This window comes from Gopherus flavomarginatus, chromosome 16 (assembly GCF_025201925.1).
Source record: "Gopherus flavomarginatus isolate rGopFla2 chromosome 16, rGopFla2.mat.asm, whole genome shotgun sequence".
Lineage (NCBI taxonomy): Eukaryota > Metazoa > Chordata > Testudines > Testudinidae > Gopherus > Gopherus flavomarginatus.
Window position 1 is genome coordinate 2400474 of NC_066632.1, and position 21083 is coordinate 2421556.

At 53.1% G+C, this 21083-nt stretch overlaps 1 protein-coding gene across 3 annotated transcripts in view; it reads left to right on the forward strand.

Moving 5' to 3' along the window:
* The window catches only part of RFX1 (regulatory factor X1), a 52528-nt gene that overhangs the window by 23905 nt on the left and 7540 nt on the right, over positions 1-21083 (forward strand). For 2 of the 3 annotated variants that reach the window (XM_050925602.1, XM_050925603.1), the window contains 14 exons: positions 2629-2724; positions 4310-4405; positions 7902-7987; positions 9316-9625; positions 12487-12668; positions 13223-13342; positions 13636-13751; positions 14453-14571; positions 16496-16605; positions 17512-17663; positions 18195-18292; positions 18587-18736; positions 19696-19904; positions 19996-20149. In XM_050925602.1, coding sequence (XP_050781559.1) covers positions 2629-2724; positions 4310-4405; positions 7902-7987; positions 9316-9625; positions 12487-12668; positions 13223-13342; positions 13636-13751; positions 14453-14571; positions 16496-16605; positions 17512-17663; positions 18195-18292; positions 18587-18736; positions 19696-19904; positions 19996-20149 — 1998 coding nt within the window. Of the gene's footprint in view, positions 1-2628; positions 2725-4309; positions 4406-6134; positions 6501-7901; positions 7988-9315; positions 9626-12486; positions 12669-13222; positions 13343-13635; positions 13752-14452; positions 14572-16495; positions 16606-17511; positions 17664-18194; positions 18293-18586; positions 18737-19695; positions 19905-19995; positions 20150-21083 lie in introns of all 3 variants that reach the window. The other variant, XM_050925604.1, reaches the window with a different exon arrangement.

The window sequence follows — 21083 nt, forward strand, 5'->3', positions numbered from 1 at the left end:
GGACTCTTGGGTTCTGGTCTCAGCTCTGGAAGGGGAGTGGAGTGTAGTGATTGGAGCAGAGGGCTGGGAGCCAGGACTCCTGGGTTTTGGTCTCAGCTCTGGAAGGGGAGCGGGGTGTAGTGATCGGAGCAGGGGGCTGGGAGCCAGGACTCCTGGGTTCTGGTCTCAGCTCTGGAAGGGGAGCGGGGTGCAGTGATCGGAGCAGAGGGCTGGGAGCCAGGACTCCTGGGTTCTGGTCTCAGCTCTGGAAGGGGAGTGGGGTGTAGTGATCGGAGCAGAGGGCTGGGAGCCAGGACTCCTGGGTTCTGGTCTTAGCTCTGTAAGGGGAGTGCGGTGTAGTGATTGGAGCAGAGGGCTGGGAGCCAGGACTCCTGGGTTCTGGTCTCAGCTCTGGAAGGGGAGTGGAGTGTAGTGATCGGAGCAGAGGGCTGGGAGCCAGGACTCCTGGGTTCTGGTCTTAGCTCTGGAAGGGGAGTGCGGTGTAGTGATCGGAGCAGAGGGCTGGGAGCCAGGACTCCTGGGTTCTGGTCTTAGCTCTGGAAGGGGAGTGCGGTGTAGTGATCGGAGCAGAGGGCTGGGAGCCAGGACTCCTGGGTTCTGGTCTCAGCTCTGGAAGGGGAGTGGGGTGTAGTGATCGGAGCAGAGGGCTGGGAGCCAGGACTCCTGGGTTCTGGTCTCAGCTCTGGAAGGGGAGCGGGGTGGAGTGGAGCGGGGAATGAGGTATATTTCTATTCTGTACAGTTTCTACAACAGCTCTAACCCCTGAGCCCCTTGCGCTCTCATTGGCTGCTCCCCAGCAGCTCTAACTGACCCTTCACCCCCTTCACTCCCCTAAGGGGCTGGCCCCAAGGGTGGTTAGGAGCTGAAGGACATTTGAGGATCGCGGCTCTGACTAGCCCTGTTCTCCTCCCGCTAATGCAGAGTCCAGTGAAATCAGAGAGTCGCCCTTAATTTTTTGGGGAGGGAATAGGGAGGGATCAAGATGTTTCTTATTCTGCTTCTGCTCCTGGCTTCAGTCTAAAGTAATTAATTAGTGAGGAACTTTGGTCCAGATCCTCCCAGGTCTTTAGGTGCCTAATTCCCATTGACTTCAGTGGGAATTAGGCATCTAAGCACCTTGAGGAACTGGGACTGTTGGGCTTCTTCACTGACCTCGTGCATGAGTAAAGTGACGTCGCTTCCACCAGGATCCTATTTTACATCAGGGCCAAACCTAGGGCTTCCCGGTAGGTCCCAGATATGTCAAGGACTCTGAGTCCCAGCAGATGAAAGGTTGGTCCTGGAATCTTTTATGAAGAGGCAAAATGTTATTAAATTCTTCCCAGTGTTAATAACTCAGAGAAGGACCTTTGGCAGTATGTGACCTTTTAGCTTGGCAATGTCTCTCTTCCCCATCCTGGTTTTTACACACCCTAGGTGTGCAGGAAACTTGTAAGGAAGAGCTTTGCTAACAGAACTAGCGAGGGGTGAGCTTCCCCCCAGCCCCTGCCATGAAGGGAATGATTGGATGGTGTCACATGATGGAAGCATGTGACTCAGACCCAGTCCTGCTGGCCTGGAACATATGAAGGGAGCAGGAGTTCAGGCCAGGAGCAGGGAGGCTGCAGTACAGTTGTGCCAAAGGAGGCAAAGACCTACTTTGGAAACCACAGTTGGGAGCAAATTATCAAGTGTGAACTAAGCACTCAGCACTGCAGGACATTAGAATAGCTAACTCAGGCCCAGCCCCAAGGAGTGCTGCCTAGTGGATAGAGCTCTGGACTGGACTCAACAGACATAGGTTCTGTTCCCAGATCTGTCACTAGCCTGCTGGGCAACCTTGGGCATGTCACTTAATTGCTCTGTGCCTCAGTTTCCCCCACCAGTAAAATAGGAACATGCTATTCACCTCCTTTATAAAGTGCTTTGAGATCTACTGACATAAAGCACTAGACAAGAGCTAGGAATTATTATTATTACTTTTTAAAGCTAGGCAAAAATCAGGCAAGAGCGCTCTTGGCAATGCAGAGGACGACAATATTATAGAAAGGAAACATTCTTTTGGTTACACATTCTGAATTAACTTGTGGAACTCTCTGCCACTGGATGTTATTGGGACCAAGAACATAACTGGATTCACAAAAGGGTGGGGCATTTACATGAATAACAGGAACAATTACATTAGATTGAATAAGGAATGGCAAAGGGGTTAGGAGCAACCCCTGCCTGAGAGGTGGTAGCAAGAAACTTCCTCTTTGAAGCAGCTGTGACTGGTTGCTATGAAAGATGGGATAGTGGATCCAGTCTCGCAGTTCCCATATTCCTCACATTGTGTCCCCAGAGGTCAGGGGGAGGGGGGAAGGGTGGCATTACAGTATCGTGCTCTTGTCTACCCACTTCCTGTGTTGCTGTCACTTCCTGTTGTTCCTGTTTTAACCTGCATGCTTTTCATCTGTTCCACAAAGCACCATCCAGATCTGGCAGCTAGCGAAGTCACCCCTCAGAACAGCACATGGCTGTGGGTGGTGGGCTTGGCAGAGCCAGGAGGGATCTGAAACAGGAAGGAGGGGGTATGTGTTACGGGAACACAATCTGTGTTACTCCTTCCCACTAAGCAGCTGATAAAACACCTCCCCCTTGTTTTTCCAGCACTCCCCTGTCCAGAGCAACAGCTCCACCGCTAAATCAGGACAAGTGCAGCAGCTTCAGGTGCATGGAGTCCAGCAAGTGCCCGTCTCGCAAGAGGTGCTGTATGGTTGCAGATCTCAAAGTAACCCCCCAGGGTGTCACCTGAGCCCTCTCTGCTGGGTGGGGAAGGAAAAGCCACTGGGGGATGATGGTAGTAAATGCTCTCAGGAGCTTGGCTTTGGAGCTCCATTGGGTGTGAGCATGGATCGCAGATCTGAGATACAGTGTCCCCACCGCAACAGCTGCCAAATACAATTTTAGTATCGTTTTCCCCCAACAGCGACTCACATCTGTTGATGTTTCAAAGAGGCTGAAGCTCAGACCATCTCTGCTATCTAGAAACAAACATGAACCTTGCAAAGTTTTGTTATTGCTGGGCAGATACAGTCCGGGCAACATCAGAGTGATGTGGCCACTCACTGGCCCCAGCCTGGGTGCCCGAGCCCTGGCCTGTGGGTCGAGAGGGGGAGTTCAGTCTCTGGGTTCTGTTCCATCCTTGGCTGCCCCCAGGAGGACAATTAGCACTTCTAGTGGTGCCTGTTTGAGTTAGATGAGGACACCCGGGGGCTATAAATGGTGGTGACTTGAAAACTGAGCAAAGGAAATGCTTTCTCCCACAACATGGAATCAGACTGTGGAACTCCCTGCCACAGGAAGTGATTGAGGCTAAGAACTTAACAAGACTCAAAAAGGGACTGGCCACTTCTATGGATAACAAGAATACCCAGGATTGTTATAATTAATGATAACCGTTTTGGAAGAGATGTTACATTTCCTGCCTCACGGTTTAAGCCAGTCTCTGCCTGTTAGGGTCTGTCTACAGTGACGATGGGAGGTGTGATTGCAGCATCTGTAGACAAACCCGAGCGAGCGAGATCAAAATAACAGTAGCAGCGAAGCCGCAGCACCGCTGGCAACAGCCATTTGAATATGTAGCCAGCTGGGGTCCTGGGGAGGCGGAACTAGCCCATGTCATTGCCCATCCAGTCCCAGCTTCACTGCTGTTGGCACATGAGCTAGCTTGATCAAAGCCTGGGCATGTCTACACACGCTCCACCCCACACCTCCTGAACGTAGTGCAGACAGACTGGTAGAGACCAGACTGAGATATAATGTGGAGCAGATTGTCCAACATCTGCTTCCGGAGTGTTCTTACGCCTCCCTCGGACACATCTGGTGCTGGCCTCTCTCTGAGGCAGGACGCTGGGCTGCTCGGCTCCAGCCTGGCCATTCCTGTATTCCTAACTCACTCCACCCAGGAGCCACCAAGCAGCCATCAGATAGGAGCAGCTGGGGGTTACTACAAGCTTGGGCTGGGCTATAAGTGACCCAATGGGCAAGTGCCATCAAAGCAAAGACAGCCTTTCTGGGCCTCTCTGTTCATTGCCTTGCGCTAACAGACCCCTTTGTTGGCAGCCTTAGCACTGAGGCCAAGGAAAATAGTCAGAGAAATGGAGCTCCCCTCTCACCCTCGAGATTGCTCTGGTGCAGGGTGGTGTGCATGCATCAGGGCACGTGCCCTGCCTGATTTTGATCTCAGAGTAACCAGCCTTGGACTCTCTGGGGCCATCAGGTGGTACCTTTCACTGGCACGGACCTCACTCCGGGAGGTTATTGATGGCCTGTTTGTTTGCCTCCACAGCGCTCGGTCGTGCAAACCACCCCCCAGACCCCGAAATCGGGCACAGTACAACAGCTGACGGTGCAAGGACTCCAGCAGGTTCACGTCACTCAAGAGGTAGAGCTTTCCAGTCATGTAGCGAGCCGCCTGGGGGCTGTGCCCTTCGGCTAGTTCTGAGGCAACCGTCCTCTGCCCTCGGCCATGTGCTCCTGAGCTAGACCAACAGTTGTCTCTTTGCAGAGTAGCTGATCCCAGCATGGGCAGAGTTCAAGGTCAGAAGGGACCATTAGATCATCTGGGCTGACCTCCCCTGGAGGAACATGTCTCACCAAATCAATCCCCGGCCACTGCAGGGGCATCTCGCTCCCTCCTGTTCTCTGCCTCTGGCACCCAGTCTCCGAGGGCTGAACCGCCTGGTCTGACCAAAGTCACTGGGCTCAATAGGGGGGTATCTGAGTGAAAGGTGATGGCCTGTGACGACTGGATGATGTCATAGAAATAACACAGGCCATGGAATTTCAGCCAGTTACACCAGTACTGAGTGCACTTCCTTGTTTGCTGGCCACACTTTCAGAGAGGGAAGAGACCTGATAGGCCCCGTCCAACCCATTCCCTTGGCAGGCCGTGCCCCGCTGGTCCCTGTTCATCCCGACCATTTTCCATTCTCTGGCAAGGGAGCTCCCAGCCTGTGCTTGAGGGTGACCTTTTCCTTGGGTTCCCTTCATCCCAGCACTTGTTTTGGGGGGTAGACCCAGGCAGGGTGCTAAGGGACAGCGTTGGCATAAGGACCAATGGGGACAAACTGGCCAGGAATAGATTGAGGCTGGCTAGGAGAAGCAGGTTTCTGCCCCTCACAGGAAGGAGGGTCTGGGGCAGCCTCCAATAGGAGCAGTTGGCACAACAACCTAACTCCTCTGCAGATGGAGTTTGCTCAGGGTGTGAATGGGATGAGGTGACAGGGTGGCCTGTGACAGCAGGGGGCTGGACATGATGACCCAGGCGGGTCCTGTGTTCCCATTACCCTTCACATCCCCATAAGCGTTGCTCCTCCCTCCCCATGTTTATCCCCACCCCATAGACCTGGTGCTGGGACAAAGGAAGCTCTGGAAACTCTGAAATTCCCCATCCAGGCTTTGGTGCCACTTATTTGGTTTTAAGATGCCCTAGGCCCAAATCCAGATCTCGAAATTTGACTTAGATTCCTGCCTCTGTATAGCCAGCCTGGTCTGATCTCATTAGCCCCCCCCTGCTGGGAGAACCTGCTCGCAACGCTGCACAGAGCCAGTGCTGCAAAAGTCTGATCTTCAGACTACAGGATCGTAAGAGGGCAAGTTCCTCAAACCCCTCTCTGGCTGGCAGCCACCTTGTGGGCTTCTCCCTCCTCCCCCCACCCTCCTCAAGTAACCAGTATGTGGTCTTGGGGTTAGAGCTGGGGACTGTGAGTTGGGACACCTAGGTTCTGTTCCCAGATCACTCACTGGGTCAATTTAACCAAGGTCCTGAGTCTCACAGGTATTTAGGTTCCTAACTTCCACTGAAATCTATGGGAATTAGGTGCCTTAATACCTTTGAGAATACAGGCCCAAGTCACTTCACCTCCAGTGCCTCTTTTCCCATCTGTATAATGGGAATAATTCTCCTTCCCTGCTGTTATTCAGCACGGTCAGGTCCTCAGATGGAAGATGCCATGTAAATGCAGAGTACTGTTGTGGTGTAAGGTGCTGCATTAAGTAGCGACTGGGTTTAACTCTGAGCCAGAGCTTCCCCCACGAGCAGAGAAGCAATCGAACAGCTCATGGTCGCAATGCAAGCTCTGATTTCCTCAGTGTTTCTGTTTATTGTTTAGAGCACAGGCAGTGAGTTCCCTGGTCCGGCTAGGAACAATGAGCAGCAGCAGCCGCAGGCAGTGCAGCATCCTCTCTCCTTAGAGTGTAGCAGCGGGACGCATCCGCTGGCCAGCTGCTGTCTAGCCAGCCAAGAGCACAGGCTCCACTATCTCCACTCGCTAGAATCCACTTCGGAGCAGTGGGTGGAACTGGTCCGAATGCTTCCTCAGCACCTCCTCCTCCCGCAGCAAAAGGTGGTGATTGAGCAGCTGCCGTTCCTCTCCTCTCATCACGCCAGTCCCGACCAGAGAGTCAAGATTCAGAGAGTCCCTCAGGTGCTAGTGTTTGGGACAGCAGCTACAGCTCTTAAAGTAGGTCCTGGAGAGGTTCCCCAGGGAGATCCAAGAATGGTTGCCTCTGCCCTCCCTGCTCCTTCCAGAGAGCAGAGCTGGAACCACCCAGCATCCCCATCCCATTGCATTAGGACACCATGGACCACTTCCTTCTGCTGAAGCCAGTAGCATTACACCGGGGACCCCCGCTTTGCCTTCATTTCTTACCCACCTAGACCAGCCCCTGCCAGGGGCTCTGAAATTCTTGAACCCCCTGAATGCAGATATTTTGGTTTGTGTCTCGGATTTGAGTGAAATAGGAGCCCAGGAGCCGAGTTTTGGGGGAGGGAGGGAGGTGCCTGGGTTCCGTCCACAGAGACAAGGCTGGGACATGGGAGAACAGGCACCAATTCGTTCCCGTTCACAAAGAATTCTGATTCAGTGCAGCAGATTTCACTGTACAATACGAGCGAGGTAGAATGCTGAGCTCTTCGCTTCAGAAACCCATGGGCAGGGTTACTTCTGGCCATTGTAGGTCCCATTTCATTAACCCCAGTGCCAGGATGGGCAGTTCACATTCTGCTTCCCTGAAACCCTACTTGTAATTTCAGGTGGATGCAGGATTCCTTTTCGCTTCCTACCATAAACTGTCATGCAGTGTTGCCAGGCAGCTGTCAAACAGCTGCTGCACCCCATCCCAGAGGGTTGAGCCCTTTAGTGGTGGGTATAAAACGCCTGGGGATCCCTTGGTGATGGACGGGGTTGGAACAGTTTCAGAAATTGTAATAGCCCGAGTAGTAACCTCGCAGGATTTATAAAGTGTGTGTGTGCGTGAGAGACCAGTGTCAAGATACAAGCAGGAGCTTCCAAAAATAGGAGCTTCGAACAGCTGACACAGCTCATTATCTAGCAGGAACCCCAGTTTCCTGGAGGAAAAGTTCATTGCCCTTTAGAGACACTGTGAGGGCTATTGGTTAGATCAGGGGCCTGGGTGACAGGATTCCTGGGTTCGATCACTGACTTGCGGTGTAATGATTAGTATTTATTATTCGTATGACCACAGCACCTAGGGTCAGGTCCTCACCATTTGGAGCACTGTACAGGATTTATTAGGTGTATTATGGTAATGCCCTGGAGCCCCAGTCATGGACCAGTCCCCCCCGCCCCCCGTGTACAAACACAGACCAAAAAAAGAGACAGTCTCTGCCCCAAAGAGCTTCCAGTCCGAGTGTAATTTTCCCTCCAAGTCAGTATTTAATCACCATCACCCCTCTGTGCCTCAGTTTCCCCAGGGGGCAAGAGGGGGTAATACTGGCCCACCTTTGATGGGGTTGTGATGCTCAATGGGTGCAGAGGCCCTGAGCCCCTCAGAGGAAGCATGTGAGAGCCGGGCAGGGGGACAGCCGTACCGAAGGACTCGGGCTGTTATGAATTTCTCTCCCCTGCCTCATTCAGCTGCAGCAGGTGCCCGTCCAGCACGTCTATCCCAACCAGGTGCAGTACGTGGAAGGGGGCGACGCCAGTTACACAGCGAGCACCATGTAAGTGACCCACACCAAGCTTCTGCAGCCCAGCTAATGGTGTGAGAGCGGCGAGCACCCTGTTCACTTCCCCCTTTTCCCGGGGATATTCGGTGCTGTTCAGCTGGCCTGCCAAGATGTCAGCAGGGGCAGTTAAAGGGCAGTGGCCTCCCGGCTTTGTTCTTTCCAGGCAAGGCTCCGGCTCTCTCAGCTCTCACAGAGCCAGACTCGGATGGGAGACCTCCAAGGAACAGCTAGGCCCTGCAGCCCCCTGATTGCTGTGCCTGCCCACCTTGGCTCTCCTGCACCCAGCAGGGCTGTAGGCAGGCAGCAGGCATTGCCCTGCCATGACTTGTCCTGCCCCCTGAAAGCAGCCAGGCAGCAGCTCTGCTTTTCTTTACACTGATTCCCTGAATCTGAACCAGAAACAGTGGAAGAGGCGGCAGCTGGGGGCACACAGTTGAGGGGCCCATTCTTGGCTCCAGGCTACCTCTCTCCCTGCAGCCGACTGGCTCTGCTTCCCCCTCCACATTCAGCCAACTGTCACCGGCATTCCTCTGCTCCCCAGCTGCCAGGCGTTCTCCGAACCATACTTTCACCAGCCACTCCAACGGCCGAGGCCACCCCCACCCTCTCCATCACCCGCTTCCCCCAACACATACACCTCCTCTTCCCCATAGCTACCCAGGAACCTCCATCACCACCTACCTCCTGCCACCTGCTTCTGGGCAACAGGCTCCCCACTCCTCTTTCCACTCACTCTTGCTCCCACTTATCTAGGGGGAGAAGGGGTGGCTTATACCTCCTCATCTTTTCCTGCTCCTTGGGGGCTGTGGGGTGGAGAGAGAGAGAGAGAATCAGAGATGCAGACTTGGCAGCTAGAGTGCTGCAGGAAGTGGTGTCAACGTGGCACCAACAAGCGCTTTCCATTGCTTTGCTGGGTGAGTTCTGTATCTCAGCTTCCCCATCTGTAAAACGGGGTTAACTATATTGCCCTCCTTTGTAAAGCACTTTGAGATGCATGTATGGAAACCACTGTATTATTATCATCGTCTTTCTGGTGAAATGAAGAACTGAGGCCCTGGGCATATTCACCCTATCACCCCAGCCAAATTCCAGGCTGGTAACTGTTCTGCCTTGCTAAATTCACCCTGCACTTTGTTGGATACAAGATTTCTCTTCATTTCCTGCCGTAGACTGTTGTGGTATTAATCAGGTGCTGTGTTCCACCCCAGTGGTGGCTGCATTTCAGTGGCGGATGAAAGGGGCTATATAAATGTGAAATGTCTGTTTGCACAGCAGCAGCGGCACCTGCTCCACAACTCCGCTAAACCTCCCTCTTGTTTCAGACGTTCCAGCACTTACCCGTACACAGAGACCCCTCTCTATACGCAGAACACAGGAGCTAATTATTATGAATCGCAAGCTACCCCGGCGCAGGTCACCACCCCTGCAACCTCCCAGACTGTGGCCAGCACTGGATCCGTCCCTATGTACGTCTCCGGAGGGCAGATCATAGCCAATCCAAGCGGAGGAGGCGGCGGAGGCAGCGGAGGAGGTGGTGGTGGTGGAACAGGAACCTATGTGATTCAGGGAGGATACATGTTAGGAAGCTCCAGTCAGTCTTACTCCCATACCACACGTGCCTCTCCAGCAACCGTAAGTCACCAAGACATCTGTGAGGCTGCTTCTCTTTTTCAGGCCACATAACTGGAAACCCCCCTTTGGAATATGTTAATCATTCTCAGCTGTTTGCAAATGCGGAACCAGGCCTGAAGAATCAGGAGACAGGGCCTGACCACGTGGGAATGGGGGTCAGCATGCATGGGCTAGACAATGGCCCTGGCCTTTCTTTCTGCCGCGCTTAGCTCAGATCTATCCCAACTCACTATTTCTGTGCTGTGTCCCAGAATGCAATTCTGCTAGTGGCTTTGCCTCCACTGCACAGCCCTGCCCCACAGGTGTGGGGAGGGGGAAGCTGTTTAGTTACATCGTGGCACAGTTTTGCAAAGATTTTTTTTTTTAAATATTCTGACTTTATAAAATAAAATTTCAGAAAAGCATAAAACCAAACCAGGACTTACCTGTACGCCTAGAGGGCTGTGACAGAGGGGAAGCATGGGCTAGTGGTTAGAATTGGGACTGGGAGTCAGGGCTCCTGGGTTCTGTTGCCCCTGTGGAAGGAAATCCAGTGGATAAGGGAACCAGGAGACTTCTGTTCTGCCTCAGTTTCCCCTCCCACCCACAGTCTGTTTAGGTGGTAAGAGAGTTCCTGCCCTGAAGAGTTTAGTCTTACCCAAGACACTGAAAACAAGGATCCAAGCTGAGCTGAGGCCTTTTGGCATAACTATGGTAACAAGTAACGCTAAACATTTAAGGTAGGTGTAATGGTGCTGACTTGCCCGGCGAGGGATTGGGAAGTTTAATGAACTGCTGTTTGTAAGTGGCTTTGAGATCTTCGAATGAGACATGCTGTTGCTGGGCAAAGTGTAGGTAGGGTTATTGCTGGCTGGGAATTGTTCATCCGGGACAGCTCTGGAGTTTGAGAGCTATCATTACTATTTATTAGGTATATTACGGTAGCATATGGGGGCCCAGTCGGGGTCCAGGATCCCATTGTGTCGGGCACTGGACGAACCCAGAACAAAAAGATGGCCCCTGCCCAAAGATCTGCCAGTCTAAGAGCTCTGGGAAGGGTAGGTTGTACACGCGCCTCACCTCAGCTATTTGAAGCATCTGATATATTGAATCAAAGCACTTAGAATTTTTTAAAATCCTGTTTGTTTGTTTAAAGCAACAGAGCCAGATTTTGATGTAAATCACAAGTGTAAATCTGGAATAACGCTCCTGGGGCGGAGGCGGATCTTGGATACTAGTGTAAAACCAGAGACGGTCCTTTGGTATAAAAGTGAGGTCATACTGGCTTCACACTGGTTTAACAGAATCCAACCCACAGTGTCTCCTTTACATAGTTCTGGGTCAAATCCTGCACTCCAGACTCCAGTGGAATTGCTGTGGTATAGCTTATAGCAGAACTTGGCTTGTGTTGTTACTATACTAACATTACACCAAATATTTGCAGTCAGTTGCACATCTTAACAGGACATCCACATTTGGGCTTTTAATTTGGACACTGTCGTGTTAAATCTGGCAACGAATACTTTGTGTGAATCAATTCTGACCGAACCCAAGACCAGCAGAAATCCAATGGGAACATTTAAAGCAACAAAGCAAATAAACCACAGCATTTACCGCTCAAATATTGCAGCCTTGTGCTAGCATGGGAGAGCCAGAAAGGGAAACTAATTAGAAACCATTATGAAACTGACTAGTCTGTCTTCGCTATCCAAGCCCATATCAGTTCAGAACCCTGAAGTAGTGCAAACAGGGAAAAGTTAATTAGATTTTTAAAATACTATTGATATTCATCATGTCAGTTTTAATCCTTTCAAATATCAGAGGGGTAGCCGTGTTAGTCTGGATCTGTAAAAAGCGACAGAGTCCTGTGGCACCTTATAAACTAACAGACATATTGAAGCATAAGCTTTTGTGAGTGAATACCCACTTCCTCAGATGCATCCTTTCAAAAGGGGCCAAAAAAGGGTCACTGTTAACCCTTCCAGGGCTGGAGGATGGTCTTGTCATTAAGATGCCTTGTTGGGAGTCAAGACTCTGAGGTTCTAGTCCCAAGTCTGCCCCGACATGCTGTGTGTGACTTTGGACAAGTCTGGAAATGGAGACCACAACAGCACCCTATGTCACAGGTGGGGGAGCCGGGGGCTGGATTGTAAAACTTAGGGCCTGCAAAGTACTTTAGAATTCTTGGGTGGAAAGGGCTGGAGAAGTGTATAATACTTCTCACTATTAACACCCAGTTCTTACCTAACAATTGTCGCCATAGAGCTCAAGGCGCTTTACAAAAGAAAGTCAGTATCATTATTTACATTTTACAGATTGGGAAACTGAGGCACAGAGCAGCTGGGACTTGCCCAAGATCACCCAGCAGGCCAGTGGCACATGTGTATGTCCAGCTAAAGGGTAGAACCCTGGTCTCCTGAGTCCCAGTCTAGTACTTTATCCACTAGTTCACACTTCCTCTGGTGGGGCCTGTTAGTAACCTAGGACCCAGTCCTACAAACACTGACTACCAGGCATAATGCTCATGACTCTGTTTTAAGACAGTGGAATGTCTCCTGGTAGCGAGTATGTGCAGAACACAGCCCCCAGGCGGGGGAGGGGCTGCTTTTTAATTGACATAAATCCACGTGTAGGCACCTAAAATGACCATTGATGTTCAGCTCGAGCCCACAAAGACTGGCCTAGGGAGTGCCAGTGGTTGAAAACTGGCTGACACTGGGAATGCTGACGAGGGTGACGGTGACACCTGTCTTGGGGCAGTGAAGGAGACAGCGGGGTCAGTGTGGGAGATGTGAGGGGCGAGGTCTGTGCTAGCAGGGGTCTGGTAGACACAATCACTGGCCCTGAAGAAGCCCTCTCACTGCTGCTGGGTTTCTTTGAAGGTCCAGTGGCTGCTGGATAACTACGAGACGGCCGAGGGTGTGAGCCTGCCGCGCAGCACCCTCTACTGCCATTACCTGCTGCACTGCCAGGAGCAGAAACTGGAGCCAGTAAACGCAGCGTCTTTTGGCAAGCTGATCCGATCCGTGTTCATGGGACTCCGCACCCGCAGGCTTGGCACACGGTAAAGGCATCTCCAGTGGCTGGGGTATTAATCCTTTACAGTCCACCGTGCCCTGAGTAACATTCACCGGGAACTTCAGGCTCCAGACCTGCAAGGTGCTGGTTGCCTCCTCACCCACTGAGATACGGACAAACAGAGGGTGCTCAGCAAAAACATAGGATTAGGCCCGTCATGATGAAGGTCTATGCTGGCCCCTAGTATGGGGCTGCTGCTTTGTTTCCCATTTTCTGCGGGTGCGCTGCCACCAGCCCCAGCGGGGCTCCTATATCTGCTAAGAACTGCAGAAAACTGCTTTGCATGTGAACTGGAAACACAGACGCCCGATTCCCGTTCTCCTGGCATCGCACGCAGAGCTGAAGGGCTGGATTCTGATCTCTGCAACGCTGGCATGAATCCAGAGTAAACTCCCCTGGAGTTGATGGGATTGGGCTGGGGTAAGGGAAAGTAGAATCTGGCCCAAGGATTTGGTGCAGAATGTTTCCTCCTCTATACCAGACACTTGACAGTGGGTTTGTGTTTCCCTGGAGCTCTTATCTATCCTGATTTCCTTTCAGAGGCAACTCCAAGTACCACTACTACGGCCTTCGCATCAAAGCCAACTCGCCACTGCTGCGCCTGATGGAGGATCAGCAGCACCTGGCCATGAGGCAGCAGCCCTTCTCCCAGAAGCAAAGGTAGGAGGCAGCGCGGTGTAGAGCCGCCTTGGTACCCACGTATGCTCCTGCGCACCCAGCCGGAGCTATCCCATCTGGATCCACCATCAGTCACTGGTGACTACAGACACACAGGGCGACTGCTCTTGTCTGAAGTGCCTGGATGGGAAATCCCCTGCGACACCCTTCCACGCCCATGTGACCTCAAGGCGCAACCACTCATACAACGACCCTCCCAGGCGCCACATTTCCCGGCCTGGTTCGCAGGCCTGCAGCTCCGTCAGCTCCTGACCTCTGGCTCCTCTGCCTTTCAGACTCAAGCCCATTCAGAAGATGGAGGGGATGACCAACGGGGCGGCAGTGGGCCAGCAGCCGGGCTCCGGGCTGTCTGACATCAGTGCTCAAGTGCAGCAATATCAGCAGTTCCTGGGTAAGAAGTGGCGGTAGAGCACGTTTAGAAGCCTGGCAGCTTGAGGCCGGGACAGGAATTAATTCGGTCGATGGAAGGGAAGAGAGCGCAGTTTCCTATCCCGCTCTTTTGTGGGGGAGGGAGGTGGGAACAGTCAGGCCTTAGAGGTTGATGCTCATGATACAGTTGTATCAGACTCGGTGGGGTCCTCACAATAGATCCACTACATTGCCAGCGGGGCACTTACCAGTGCATCCTCATGACTTAGAGATCAGTTCTGTTCACGTCCTAAATTTCAACCCAGGGGACTAAGGGGAACACAGAGATCCAGGGCATGAGGAACAGCAAAGGGGCCTTTCGCCTCTGGCTTGCCAGATCAATTCCAGGACCGGCCAGTAGTGGTCAAATCATTGCTCTCTGGTGAGTTTATGAAATGTGCTCGTGGGTCTCAGCCCATTCATTTGTGTCTCCATCACAGACGTCACCACCGCTGCTTTCACTGACTGACGTGTGGTTGGTAGCGTCAGCAAAGAGGCCAGGGACTGGATAGACCACGAAGTCCAAACTTCTCTTTCAGCCCAGGAAAGCTGGAGATACTGAGCTAAACCCTGGTGGCAAAGGCCCATTGAAACCAATGGATGTTAAGCTTAATAAGGCCCTCACAGGCAGTCACATTGTTGTTCTCTCCTCACGTTGGCTTGATTTCATCTTCCTCCCCATAGATGCGTCACGGACCCTCTCTGAGTTCTCCGAAATAGATCTACAAGGGAAACCTCTGCCCGATGGCATTGGGGCAGAGGATGTGAAGGCCTTCCAGCTGCTCTACCGAGAGCATTGTGAGGTATGGGGCCACATGCAGAATGGGGCAATCTCTGCTGGGAAGCACTGGCAACAGGACATGGACCTTTTCGCTTCATGGCGACTGGTTTAAATCCAGCACAGGCTGGTAGAAACAGACCTTGATCCCACTGGGTGGTCTGTATGTAGGATTGGATGAAATTTGTCCATCAAACTTGTTTTTCAGTGGAAAATTGGAGGGGGAGTGTCTACTTTGTGTAGAAAACTAAGCACCCAAAAAGCCCAATAGTTTTTTCAGTTTGGCTATGTCACTGCAGTGCCTCATGGGAGTTGTAGCTCAGTTACCACATGTTCTCATTCTCCTCTGTGGGCTGTGCCACCATTTTACACTACATTTCCCATAATGCACCTTTGTCTCTCCTTTCCAGAGAGATGGTGCATATTGAGTTTCCCTGGCCATGTTCCATCATGGGACATGTAGTCTAGTTGGGGAGCCTGGCTCATAAGGGACATACGGCAACTGTTCTCCTCTATGGGCTGGACTCGCCAATATTTCCCATGGTGCACCACCTCCTGCAAAAGGTGAGTCTATAATACGTCATGGGGGATGTAGCCCGACACAAGAGCCCAGCCTGAGAGGACAACAGGAACATGAAGGTACTGAACTACAGCTCCCACAAGGCCCTTCAGCAGCATTTCCATCTCAAAACTTCTAGGTTTTGGGTCAAAATATTTTAATTTTCATGTGGGAAAAAAAAATCTAAATTTTCCACTAAAAATTTAGACCTTTTTTTTTTTTGCTTTCATCAGTGCTTCTGCACCACCTTGCCTCAGTTTCCCTTCCTGGACCCCTGAATATCTTACCCAGTCCATGTCCTTTAAAAACATTCCCCTTCTGGAGCAGGATCCAGTTTATTTAGGCTACACAGACATTGGTCTTCCAGGCCCAACCCCAGATCAGAGTTTCTCTCCTTGAATCAGGAGTCGTCGTCCCCCACCCCCTCTCCTTCCCAGAGCTGTGTTCTGGTCAAACAGTCCCTTCATTCCCTGCCGGAACCAGTCTTGTTCTCTGTCGCACTCACCTGCAGCTATTTCCTCAGACAAGCTGCAGTTTCCCCAGCTTCTCAAGAAGCTTAGTCTGTTTAGCTTAACAAAGAGAGAGTCTGTGAGTACTTCCCTGGGGAACAGATGTTGGGTTATAGAGGGCTCATCAATCTAGCTGCCCAAGGTCTAACACGATCCAATGGCTGGAGGTTGATGCTAGACAAATGCAGAGTGGGAATAAGGTGCACACTTAACTGTTGGAACGACTTACCACGGGCTGTGGCGAATTCTCTGTTGCTGACAAGTTTCAAACCAAGCGGGGATGTTTATCTAACAGATCTGCTCTGGGAATTTTCTTCAGGGAAGTTCTCTGGCCTGAGATACGCTGGTGGTCAGACCCGATGATCACAGTGGTCCCTTTAGGTCTCAGAATCCATTGAATCTTCTGCCTAGCTGGAGTTCTAAGATCTCCCTCAGACCTTACATCCCTAGGTCTGGCCTGAGTTAGTCACATGATCTTCTGGTCACATGACCAAAATCATTCTCCCACCTGGGAAGGTGAGCTGATCTGTCCCAGGCCACCCCATGACTATCCTCCTTCAGGGAGACAGTGGTACTGTTCTGCCTCTTTAAAATTCCTCCAGCCCTGCGCTGCTCCTGTCCAGCAGCACAGGGGGGATTTAAAGGGCCAGGGCTGTGTTAATACAGATGGATCATGGAATGCTCCATTCGCCAGTTCAGTGTGAGGATCCCACTGGTTTTCATCATCTCAGGCCCCCCGTGCAGCTGCTCCTCCTGGGGTGTGCTCTGAAGGGAACATCTTAGGAGGACCAGGGCAGAAGACTGGGGACTAGGGGTCACTCACCTCATAGCTACTGATCCATGGCCTACATCAGCGCTGACCCTCTGCTCCTTCTCTTCAGGCCATCGTGGACGTGATGATAAACCTGCAGTTCACTCTGGTGGAGACCTTGTGGAAGACCTTCTGGAGGTACAACTTGAATCAGCCCAGCGAAGCCACCCCCATAGCAGTGTGAGTACCCGCAAACCGTGCCTCTCTTCCCTGCCATGGCAGCAGGGGCTGGAGCGAGCTGGCGCTTGCTGGGGCACTGCCCCAGCCCCTCTGCAGTGGGTCCCTCGGTCTTGGCAGAATGGAAGATTCAGTTCAGCAGAAAGTTGGTTTATAGCCCTTTAATGGTGTATGTGGCGGGATCAGGGGAAGACTGCCTGAGTCTGCAGCTGTTACCTGGAAGGTGTGAACCACCCCATTCAGCACCTCTGGAGACAGCTGATGACTGTTTATCATCATCGCATTAACTCCTTCCCTGCTGAGTATTTCAGCAAAAACAGCCTCCTAATGCAGGAGAGCCAGCGCTGTGGAATTCAGTGGCAGACAGCAGGGCAGGGGCAGCTCATTGCAGTCCAGAGATGCTGGGCTGGGCAAGGAGGCGGAGAAGCCAGTCAGACCCTCTCCATAACCCAAGACTGCCTTCCCAAGCACTCTACTCCCAACTGCTAAATGCTCCTGCTTCCCTGAGTGCAGCCGAGCATTTTCCGGAATAATTCCTAGCTCGTGTGTAGCACCTTTCATTGGTAGATCTCAAAGCTCTTTTCAAGGGAAGATGGTATCATTCACCCCCGTTCCATATGGGGAAACTGAGGGACGGGGGGGCAGTGACTTGCCCAAGGGCATATAGCAGGCCAATGGCAAAGCCAGGAATAGAACCCAGGATGCCTGAATCCCAGTCCAGTGCTCTAATCACTAGGCCAACAGAGCTGCTCCATAGAGTTTCTAGACTGCTGTGCAGCCTAGAAGGCCTGACCGTAAGACCTCGTTCTAGCGTGGCATGAAGCACACAGGGCCTCGGCTGTAGTGTTTCTGGGGTGAACTGATATGTGGCTCTTATATGCACTAACTGGGGCAAACGTGTCTGTCTAGTCACGATGAAGCAGAGAAGCGTCTCCCAAAGAACTGCCTGGTGATACTGTCCAAATACGAACCTGTCCTGAAATGGACAAAGGACTGTGACAACATGCTGTACCAGGGGCTGGTGGAGATCCTCATCCCCGATGTTCTCCGGCCCATTCCCAGTAAGTGCGGCAGCACCACAGGGCTGTGTTAGAGCTGCCTAGCCTGGCTTCTTGCGCTGACTCCACAGGGCTGTAGGCTTGGACACTGGTCCCAGGGTCACTACACTAGAGTTGGGATGGTACCTCCACAACACAGCTGATCCTGCCCCCTCCTACGTAGGGCATCTTCCCATCTGGGGAATCTCAAAGCACTGTACAAAGGAAGTCAGTATTGTTAGCGCCATTTAACAGATGGGGAAACTGAGGCACGGCGTGGTAAGTTGTCCAAGGTCACTGTAGGCCAGTAGCAGAGCCAGGAATTGAACCCAGCTCTCCTCAGGCCTAGGTCTAGGCTAGGCTGTATGTTATCCTCTAAGCCACACTGCCTCACCTGGTCAGGTTTTGTGCTCCCGGCCTAACTGCTGTCCCCTGGGGTTAGCTTTTGAAGCCATCAGTCCAGTGCCACGCCAGGGAACGGGCTCCTCCTCCTAGTTCTGAGCAGCTGACCAATCCATGGCTGTGCGAGGGGCTCACTGCCCCTCTCTATCCCAGGTGCCTTGACGCAAGCGATCCGAAATTTCGCAAAGAGTTTGGAAAGCTGGTTAACCAACGCAATGATGAATATTCCTGAAGAGATGGTCCGAGTGAAGGTGAGATGCGGGAGGGGCGTGGAGGGGAGAGGCCTGGGACCCATATCTCAGCAGTGTGACTCCTGAGCAGCGCCAGGCTCTGATCTCTGGCCGTGCAAGGCTCTGGTCTCTAGTCTCTATGATCTTTGGACTGCACTGTAGCGTGGTCTGTGGCTCTGTGCCCCTTGGGCAGTGCTGGGCAGTGACTTCTGGCCCTGAGTGCCCAGCCGTACGGCACGGTGCCTGTTCTATAGCTAGATCGTGTGCGTGGAACCTGCCTGCTCTCGGGGGGTTTGACTCCTGTCTGTTCTGCAGGTGGCAGCAGCAAGTGCCTTTGCCCAGACTCTGCGGCGATACACCTCCCTGAACCACCTCGCCCAGGCCGCCCGGGCCGTATTACAGAATACGGCCCAGATCAACCAGATGCTGAGCGACCTCAACCGGGTAGACTTTGCAAACGTCCAGGTAACAGAATCCCTCCTCCTCTGGCCAATTGCACTATGAGCCATTTTTTGGTGCTTGCCTGTCTGTCTCAGCACTGTGGAGGCAGGAACCCCCTGGGCTGGGTCAGAGCTGCCGACCCACCTGCCAGCGTAGCTCAAAAGGAGCTGAGTGAAGTAAGCTGGGCCATCAGCTTCACTCATCCTCTGCAGTGGGTACAGCTGGTAGGTGATTCCCAGGAGACTGGCCCAGACTCTCGGCGCCCATGAAGCCGGGAGTCCTGCTGAGTGGCCTATAACACAACAGCCGACCCAGAATGCACTGTCTCCAGAACCCTTTGGCACCAGCCTCTTATCCCAAAGCCATGATAACGGGGGCAGCACAGTCTAATGGTTAGAGTGGGAGACTGGGGTTTAGGTCCTCTGAATTCTAGGCCCAGCTCCATCCCGGGGCCCTGGGCCTGTCACCTCTCTGCACCCTCTGGAAAATGCAGATAAAGACACTTCGCTGCCTAAGCAGCAGGTTGTGAATCCTAATAATCTAGACTGAAATTCTCTAAAGCTGCCTCTGCTGCTGGATGCTTAATTTGAGACACCTCCGGGGTGCTGGTTAGAGGTGCCACGTGCCAGCCATTCCCAGGGCACCCCCGACAGAGGCTGGCTCATCGCACGCCCCAGGGGCTCCTTGTATCCCTCCCTGTGTGCCACCATCCCATTGGGTCTGCTAAGCTGAGGCCAGGACTCCAAGTGTCCCTCTTCCAGTCTCCCCCAGCTCCTGAGGGTTCTGCCCATTGGCAAGTGGAACATTCCTGGGGACTCTGAACTCCCTGCGTTCCAGGCAAATGGAACTGGCCCCTCGGGGGTCACAGTATGGATGGGGCTGAACTCACAGGATGTGACTCCTCCAGTGCCCAGCCCTGTCCCTCAGCCATGTTGCTCCCCTCTCTGAAGGTGCCAGTGTCTCTGTCGTTCCCCCACCCACAGGAGCAGGCCTCATGGGTATGCCGCTGTGAGGACCGCGTGGTGCAGCGCCTGGAGCAGGATTTCAAGCTGACCCTGCAGCAGCAGAACTCCCTGGAGCAGTGGGCGGTGTGGCTGGACGGGGTGGTCACCCAGGTCCTCAAGCCCCACCAGGGCAGCTCCAGCTTCCCCAAGGCCGCCAAGCTTTTCCTCCTCAAGTGGTCCTTCTACAGGTACGTTCCTGCCCTCCCCCGTTCCCAGTCTGGGACTGGATGACTGACCCAGCGGGAGAGGTAATCCCAGAGCCGGGCTCTCTTTCCACAGCTCCATGGTAATCCGGGATCTGACCCTGAGAAGCGCCGCCAGCTTCGGCTCCTTCCATCTCATCCGGCTCCTCTACGACGAGTACATGTACTACCTGATAGAGCACCGAGTGGCCCAGGCCAAGGGAGAGACCCCCATCGCTGTCATGGGAGAGGTGGGTCCTGCTCCGTCAGAGCTTCATGGGGAGATCTCAGAGCAGAGGGCTCTGTCATCCAGCAGACAAGGCAGAACCAGACCCCATGGCTGGCAGCCAAAGCTGGACAAGTTCATACTGGAAAGAAGGGGCAAATTTTTAGCTGGGAGGGGAATTAACCATTGGACCAGCTGCCCTGCACCCGGTGGATTGTCCATCACTTGCCCTCTTTCAGTCGACACGGGCCGTCTTTCGGAAACATCACTGTAGTTCAGCAGGATCCCGGGGCAGGAGTGTGGTACCGGAGGTCAGAATGGTCCTTTCTGACTGTCAGATCAATTCATCCCATCCCCTCAAAACCCAGGGGCGCTAGGCAGCACCAGCTTAAAAAAGGGAAACTGCCATGACTCAGTGCTGGGTTCCTGCTCCAGGATTTATGAGGCCGGATCAGGTCAAACTCGACATAAGAAAGGGCTGGAGAATTTCATCCTGGCTGGGAACGCTGCTGGCAGTGCAGGTGCAGAGAGGGCTAAGGCGACTGCAAACATCTGGGCTCAGGAAGGAATTTCCCCCTCTCCCCCTAGAGCATTAGGTCAGCTGCACTGTAGGGTGGCGGGGGCCTTCCTCTGAGGCACCCGTATCATCCTGTCTTTCTATACTAAGGACTAGGTGGGCCAAATCAAGTGCAGCTGAGAGGGGGACACCAGTTGAAATGGGCCGTTGCTCCGATCCAGTGTAGTGGGGAGGTGGGGTTACCAGCCAAGATGGGCCCTTGCTCCAATCCAGTGCAGTGGGGAGGCAGGGTCACCTGCCGAGATTGGCTGATCCAGTGCAGGGGGGAGGCGGGGTTACCAGCCGAGGCGGGCCGATCCAGTGCAGCGCGGAGGCGTGGTTACCAGCCGAGACGGGCCGACCCAGTGCAGGGGGGAGGCGGGGTTACCAGCCGAGACGGGCC